Source organism: Ochotona curzoniae, unplaced genomic scaffold, assembly GCF_017591425.1.
Source record: "Ochotona curzoniae isolate NIBS_2020 unplaced genomic scaffold, NIBS_Ocur_1.0 scaffold_2453, whole genome shotgun sequence".
Lineage (NCBI taxonomy): Eukaryota > Metazoa > Chordata > Mammalia > Lagomorpha > Ochotonidae > Ochotona > Ochotona curzoniae.
In genome coordinates this window covers 8,409,429-8,416,907 of record NW_024467094.1, presented here as the reverse complement: position 1 = coordinate 8,416,907, position 7,479 = coordinate 8,409,429, and the positions used below count along the sequence as shown (strand labels likewise).

Sequence of the window (7,479 nt, the reverse complement as noted above, 5' to 3'; positions counted from 1 at the left end):
GGCGTGCAAGGCGAGGACCTTAACCACTGCGCCACCGCGCCAGGCCCTTACCTGGCATTCTAACCTGCCTTTCCTACTGAGTGCCTCTGGACATCTTTAACTGTTCCTAATTATGACACTATACAAATTATTTCTCTCACACACAATATTTATTTATTTGGCAGTGACAGAGGGAGCAGCCTTCGACCCACTGGTTCACTCAACAAATGGCTACATGGGGGGGGAGGGATTTGCTAAGGGGGTGGGGAAATCCCAGACCCTATGGAATTTTACCATAAAATTTCAGAATAAAGGGCCCGGTGCAGTAGCCTAGTGGCTAAAGTCCTCACCTTGAGCACACCAGGATCCCATATAGGTCCCGGTTCTAATTCTGGCAGCTCCATTTTCCATCCAGCTCCCTGCTTGTGGCCTGGGAATGCAGTGGAGGATGGCCCAAAGCCTTAGAACCCTGCACCCATGTGGGAGCATGGAGGAAGCTCCTGGCTTCAGATCAGCGCAGCACTGGCCATTGGTCACTCAGGGAGTGAATCATCCGATGGAAGATCTTCCTCTCTGCCTCTCCTCTGTGTATATCTGACTTTCCAATAAAAATAAATCTTTTAAAAAATTCAAAATTTAAAAAATTAGGTTTAAGGTTTTTTTTGTTTTTTTTTTTTTTTTTCAAACTGCAACAGCCAGGTCTGGAACAGACAGAAACCAGGATTCCCGGAATTCCATCAGGTCATGTGGATGGCAGGGACTCAAGCCCTTGAGCCAGCTTCTATTAGCTTCCTAGGCACATTAGCAGGAAGATGGATCTGAAGTGGAGTGGCCAGAACTTGCACTTGTGTTCCAACATGGGACACTGCTCCACAACACTGGCCCCTTCTCGGCTCACCTTCTTACCTATAGATATTCCCAGGTGCCCCTCCATCTGTGTTGCCAACTGATCACTCTTTTACTAACTACTCCTACCTGATTCTTCTACTGCCTGACAATTCTGCCACTTCTTTAGGGCCTCCAGACACCAATTCTATGCCAATTATCCCCAAATGCATCTGCCTTATTTAGTCTCTACCTTAAGTCACTTAAAAGCCATTAGAAATTTCACTTTATTGTGTAGCTTCAGAAAAAGTGCTTTCTCCTTCATATTTTATAATGGTCATTTTTCCCATACCTACCATCTTCCACTTGTAGGTTTACCTGACAGCTAAGTATTAAAAACAACTTTTTAAGTTCTTTCATTTTTCACGATGTACACATTTGCTTTCCAGTGCTTAGATTGGCCTAATCCCTGCAACCATTGCATCAGCGAATAATTAGTTCTTCATTTTCTTTTCACAGCACCAGTGAGGAAACTCAACTCAGTTACCCAGCCCTATCCAGTCATGCAGGTTCAGGAAGATGCAGACAACCTCATCCCTTTTGCCAAGTGAGTCTTCTCAACCGGGTGGGGAGGATGGGGACAGGAGGGAAGATTGCATACCTGGCTCTTTCTAGAGTAAGAAATAAAAAAACAAGAAGCTCATGGCCTCACCTCAGCAGGTGATTGTTGCTCTATTTCACAAATAGTTTTTAACATTTGAACATTAGAATCTTCCAGACATTGTATTAGACAATATGAGGACTCTGTAGCAAGATAGGGGTACTGCTCTTTATTTCTTTAAAGATTTATTTATTTATTATGGGAAAGTCAGATATACAGAGAGAAGGAGAGACAGAGAGGAAGATCTTCTATCCACTGATTCACTCCCCAAGTGGCCACAACGGTCAGAGCTGAGCCGATCCAAATCCAGGAGCCAGGAGCCTCTTCCAGGTCTCCCATGAGGGTCCAGGGTCCCAAAGACTTGGACCATCCTTGACTGCTTTCCCAGGTCACAAGCAGGGAGCTGGATGGGAAGCAGGGCCACCAGGACACAAGCCAGCACCTATGTGTTATCCTGGCACATTCAGGGCGAGGATGTTAGCCACTAGGTTACCACGCCAGGCCCGGGTCCTACTCTTATAGTGCTTATATTTTACAAGAAGGGATGACCGGGGGGTGGATGTTGGGGGGGAATCCCAGCCTACACAAAATTGTACCTCACAATTCAAAATTCAAAATAAAAATATGTTTTCAAAAAGAAGGGATGACCATGTATAATATAAAATTATATAAAATGAAGTTATCATTATATAATATTACACAGCATCGATGTAATTCAGAGGGTGGACATTTGGCAGAGGGGTTAAGCCACTGCTTGGGATGCCCACCTCCCATTATTAAAGTGCTTGTATTTGAGTTCTAGCTCTGCTTCTGACTTCAGCTTCCTGCTAATATGCACCCTAAAAGGCAGAAAGAGATATTCTTTTTTTTAGATTTATTTTATTTTCATTGGAAAATTAGATATACAGAGAGGAGAAAAGGCAAAGAGGAAGATCTTCCTGTCCAATGATTTACTCCCCAAGTAGCCACAACGGCCAGTGCTGCACCAATCCAAAGCCAGGAGCCAGGAACTTCCTCCAAGTTTCCCACACAGGTGCAGGATCCCTAGGCCTTTGGCCGTCCTCAACTGCTTTCCCAGGCCACAAGCAGGGAGCTGGATGGGAAGTGTAGCTGCCGGGATTAAAATTGGCACCCATATGAGATCCCAGCACGTTCAAGGCGAGGACTTTAGCTGCTAGGACACCATGCTGGGCCCCAAAATAAATAAATCTTAAATAAAAAATAGGAAAATAGAATTTTTGAGCTTGAGCTATTGCATAAGGGGTAAAGCCACTGCCTGTGCTTCAGGCATCCCATATGGGCATTGGTTCAAGTATCGGCTGCTCCGCTCCCCATCCAGCTCCCTAGTGATGTGTATAAGAAAGCAATAAAGGATGTCCCAAGTGCTTGCACCCCTGTACCCATGTAGGAAACCTTAAAAAAGCTCCTGGCTTTGAACTGACCCAGGTCCAGCCATGGCAGCCATTTGGGGAATAAACCCATATGGAAGTGTCTCCGTCTTTCCTCCTGAATTATTCTGAAGTATATCTCAAACCTTTCATTATTCCAAATGGTCATATTTTAAAAGATTGTTCTCATTCCTCTATACAGAATAGATGGCGGAGGAATGACAAAATAAGTAAAGAGAGGAGCAAGAGGCCATTGCAATAATACAGGAAGGACCAGAGGTTCTAGGATGTGGTGCTGGGAATGCAAATGATGAGGAGTGGTTGAACCAATTGAACTTGCTGGTAGACTGAACACAGGAGTTGAGGGGCAGTAAAATACATACTAGGCTTTGATCCCCAGCAAGACAGGTTTTGGGTGATGCCTTTCTGTGAAATGGGGAAGGCTAAAGCGGGAACCAGGACTAGAAATAGAGATTTCCAAGTCATCATTGGTGGCATGTAGGGTCATGGGACTGGGTGAGATGATCTAAGGAGAGACAGAGGCGATAAAGGGTCCCAGGCCTAAGCCCCAGAACCCTCTACTTTCTAGCGAGCAGGAAGGCAGACATCGTTCAGTCTGGGTGCTTTGGAAGTAGTGACCACTGTGCTCACAGCTCTGTCCCCCTCCCTAGCTGCAAGAATACTAGTACTTCTGAGATGGGGGCACAAAGAAGGGGTAAAAAAGATTCTTACATGTGCACCCTTGCCTTGACCTAAAGGAACACTGTCACATCACCTGAGTGGAGAGGACCCACCCTGACAAGCACGCAAGACAATAAGGCTATGATATGTAGAAGCTTCAGATTCAGTGAGAACTGAAGATCCAACAGGAGCCAGTTTCTACCCTCACCTTAGTTCTCTAATGTTCCGTCATGCCAGAGATGGCATGGCCTGAGGAAACCTGTGTGGTATCCTGGAAAGACAAGTCCCCCGCATGCTGGGAGTGAATAGAAGTCCACCTTGTCCTTACCTCAGGTGTTCCAGGGTGGTCAGCCGATGTCCATCGCCCAGTTTGCCTTCTCAGAACCTTGGACTTGGGCCTCAGCGTTATGGAGATGCCTTCTGGGAGAACCTTAGTCAGAGGCCTAGGTGAGTACAGAAGGATCAAGTACTGGGGAGTGGGAAAGTAAGGCTCTACAGTTTATTTATTTTCAGTTTCTTTGAAAGGTAGAGAAAGAGAGAACTTCCGTCCACTGGTGTACTCTCCAAACACTGGCAACAGATGGGATAGAACCAAGTTGAACCAAAAGCCCCAAACACAGTTGGGTCTCCTGCATGGGTGGCAGGAGCCCAAGTTCTTTTTTTTTTTTTTTTTTTTTAAGATTTATTTATTTTTATTACCAAGTCAGATATACAGAGAGGAGGAGAGACAGAGAGGAAGATCTTCCGTCCGATGATTCACTCCCCAAGTGAGCGCAATGGCTGATGCTATGCCGATCCGAAGCCAGGATCCAGGAACTTCTTCTGGGTCTCCCACATGGGTACAGGATCCCACAGCTTTGGGCCATCCTCGGCTGCCTTCCCAGGCCACAAGCAGGGAGCTAGATGGGAAGTGGAGCTACTGGGATTAGAACCGGCGCCCATATGGGATCCCAGTGCGTTCAAGGCGAGGCCTTTAGCCGCCAGGCCATGCTGCTGGGCCTGTGGCAATATTTCAAGTGACATCTTAACCACCAAGCCCAATGACTATAAACATTAAACTACCAGGCCTGGTGCAGAAGCCTATGGCTAAAGTCCTCACCACCTTATGTGTGCTGGGATCCTGTATGGGCACCGGTTTGTGTTCTGGTGGCCCTGCTTCCTATCCAGCTCCCTGTTTGTGACCTGGGAAAGCAGTCAAGGATGGTCCAAGTCTTTGGGACCCTGGACCCTCATGGGAAACCTGGAAGAGGCTCCTGGCTCCTGGATTTGGATCGGCTCAGCTCCGGCTAAGTGCCTATCCAGTAAAAAATAAGTATTTTAAAAAATAAATTAACTACCATAAATTCTTAGACCAGTAAGGCCTAATCTGGGCATAATTTCCTACTGACTCATGGACTTTTTTTTTTTTTTTCTGAATTGGAAAAGCAAATATACAGAGAGAAGGAGATACAGAGAGCATTTTCCAGATCAGCCAGAGCCAAGCCAGGTCTCCCACAGGCATGCAGGGTCCCAAGGCCTTGGACAGTCCTTGACTCTGCTTTCCCAAGTCACCAGCAGGGAGCTGGAAGGGAAGTGGAGCTGCCAAGATACAAACCAGCACCCATTTGGGATCCTAGTAGATGCAAGGCGAGGATTTAGCTACTAGGCTATCACACCAGGTTTGACTCATGGACATTATAACCCCCGTTGCCAGAAAGGTGGTTGGGAGAGTTCATCAGAGGGGAAATATGGACAGGGCATGTCCCCTCTGACCCCAGCTCTCTTTTTGTGTTCACAGCCCCACTTGGATGGAGGAGGAGCACATTCCACCCACGCTGGTATGACAGACCCCACACCTCTGTTAGCAGAGGACAGGCAGCAGAATGCCTGTCTCCCGCTCTCCTAATTCCCCCTTCCCTCTGGTGATCATCAACAAGAGCACTGACAAGACCTGCTCTCAGTCTGTGGAGACTTAGGCGAGAGGCGCCTGGCCAGCAAGTTTCCTGTCACTATCCTTCACCTTTCTAACTTGAAATGCCTGCTGGGATGCAAGGGGCATCTTCCAGATGCGAACTTGTCTTCCCAAGACCCCTGACTCCCTAATTCAGTCCAAGTCCTACCCTTGATGTGCTTCTCCATTGTCTGGCAGAGTGCCACCGGTTGCGTCCAGCCTGACCTGTTCCCTCCTGACGGACTCCCACCCCCTGAGGTGCTTTGCAGAAGGAAGAGAAGGAGGCCACATTTGACGGGGATGCCACAGGGACCTGGCAACGTCCCTGCGCGGGTCAGGGCTGTCACCTACCATCTGGAGGATCTAAGGAAGCGCCAGAGAACCATCAATGAGTAAGAATGCGTCATTTCAGCTCTGGGAGCCAAGTGGGGTTTGGGAGCAGGCTGTGTTGAGCTAAGGAAGAGGCAGAGGGTTTGGAGGGAACTGGAAGTTGTTTGGAAAGGAGCTGTGGGCTTGGTATAATTGCAGTGTGTGTGTGTGTGTGTGTGTGTGTGTGTAGGATTTATTATTTATTTGGAGGCACAGTTATATAGAGAGGGAGACACAGATCTTCCATCTTCTGGTTGACTTTCCAAATGGCTGCAACAGCCAAGGATGGGCTAGGCCAAACCTAGCAGCCTGGAATTGCATCGGGTCTCCCATGTGGGGGGCAGTGGCCCCAGGTGCTTGAGCCATCCTCTGCTGCTTCACTGAGCACATCAACAAGGAGCTGGATTGGAAGTACAAGAGCTGGGACTCCACCTGGTGCTCCTGTGGGATGGCGGTGACACAGGCAGGGCTCCACTGCCGGAACTACGACTCTGGATTTCTGTAATGTGGAAACAAGCAGGGGTACTGAGGGGGTGGAGCAAGAGCCCCAGGAGGTGGAAGGAGTGGCAACTGGATCACCAGGGACAGGAAACCACACCACAGAACTGAAGGATTGTAGGAAAACGGGCAGAAAATTGGGAGTGGAGAGCTGGAGGTCAAAAGGCAGCACCTTTGGGTCCCAGCAGCAAGGGTTTCAGAGCAGAAGGGTGAAGACTGGTGAGAGGCCAGCCTGGCCTCCAGGCCTCTCCTAAACCTCGAGTTTCCACAGACTGAAGAAGGCCCAGTGGGGCAGCTCCACGGCTGCGACTGAGGCCCTGGTGCTGGACGGAGAGGGCCGTGGGTTCCCCAGCACCAACCAGCACTCTGCCCCGGGAGAGGAGAGGGCCACCCACCCGTGGGAGGAGCACTACTTCCTCAGCCCTGACAGGGCCCAGGTATGCTGGAGGGGTGGGGGCTGACGAGGGTGCTGCGGTCTGGGGTCTGGGGTCTGGGTGTGGAGGGAGGGCAGAAGCCAGGGGCCAAGTGCTAGACCCGAGAAATACACTTGGCGAGTGCCACAGACAGGGGGATCTGGGCTTGGAGACTAAGAAATGTAGTTGTGTTGTCCATTTCTGTCCCCCACAGCTGCTCTGGTCTCCCTGGACTCCCCTGGGCCAGGAGGGGTCCTGCTCTTCCGGGCAGCTGAGCTCTCTGGCGTCCTACACCACCTTCACGGCCCGGAGGAACCCCTTTAACAGCGCCTGGGGGGTGGAGATGGAGTCTGAGGAGTGAGCAGAGGCCACCTGTTGCGGGGGCCCAAGGCCAGTTCATCCCCAGGATGGCCCCCATCGCCAGCCCCGAGTCCTTCCCCCATAAGGGCTCCCACGCCAATGAGCCCGTCCTGCCCGTCCGTGTCCCCTGTTGTTATTAAAGAGCAAGCAAATGGAGCCGGCGTGGCTTCTCTGTGAAGCGCAGGTGCAGGGGTCAAGGGGCGGGGGTGCAAGGGCACTGGCTCCTGTCTCTCCCCGAGGACCTGGGTCGCACAACCCGAGGGGCTCGGTCACCTCTCCCCGACCTCCGTTCCTCGCCGGCCTCTGGGGTCCAGCACGGGACCGCCGCCCCCTCCCCATTCTCCCGGACCCCGCAGCGGCCGGTCCCTCGGGCCC

The 7,479-nt window shown here is 50.3% G+C and overlaps 1 protein-coding gene across 2 annotated transcripts; it reads left to right on the top strand.

Moving 5' to 3' along the window:
* Positions 1-1,367: 1,367 nt before the first annotated feature.
* INCA1 (inhibitor of CDK, cyclin A1 interacting protein 1) lies at positions 1,368-7,105 on the top strand. Of its 2 annotated transcripts, none has more exons than XM_041001115.1 (6): positions 1,368-1,411; positions 3,868-3,981; positions 5,312-5,351; positions 5,684-5,856; positions 6,603-6,768; positions 6,959-7,105. In XM_041001115.1, exons 1-6 carry the CDS (start codon positions 1,368-1,370, stop codon positions 7,103-7,105), a joined length of 684 nt encoding a protein of 227 aa, XP_040857049.1. The 2 variants fall into 2 exon arrangements, with proteins under 2 accessions (XP_040857049.1, XP_040857048.1); XM_041001114.1 differs by having other exon boundaries at positions 5,663-5,856.
* The last annotated feature ends 374 nt before the right edge of the window (positions 7,106-7,479 follow it).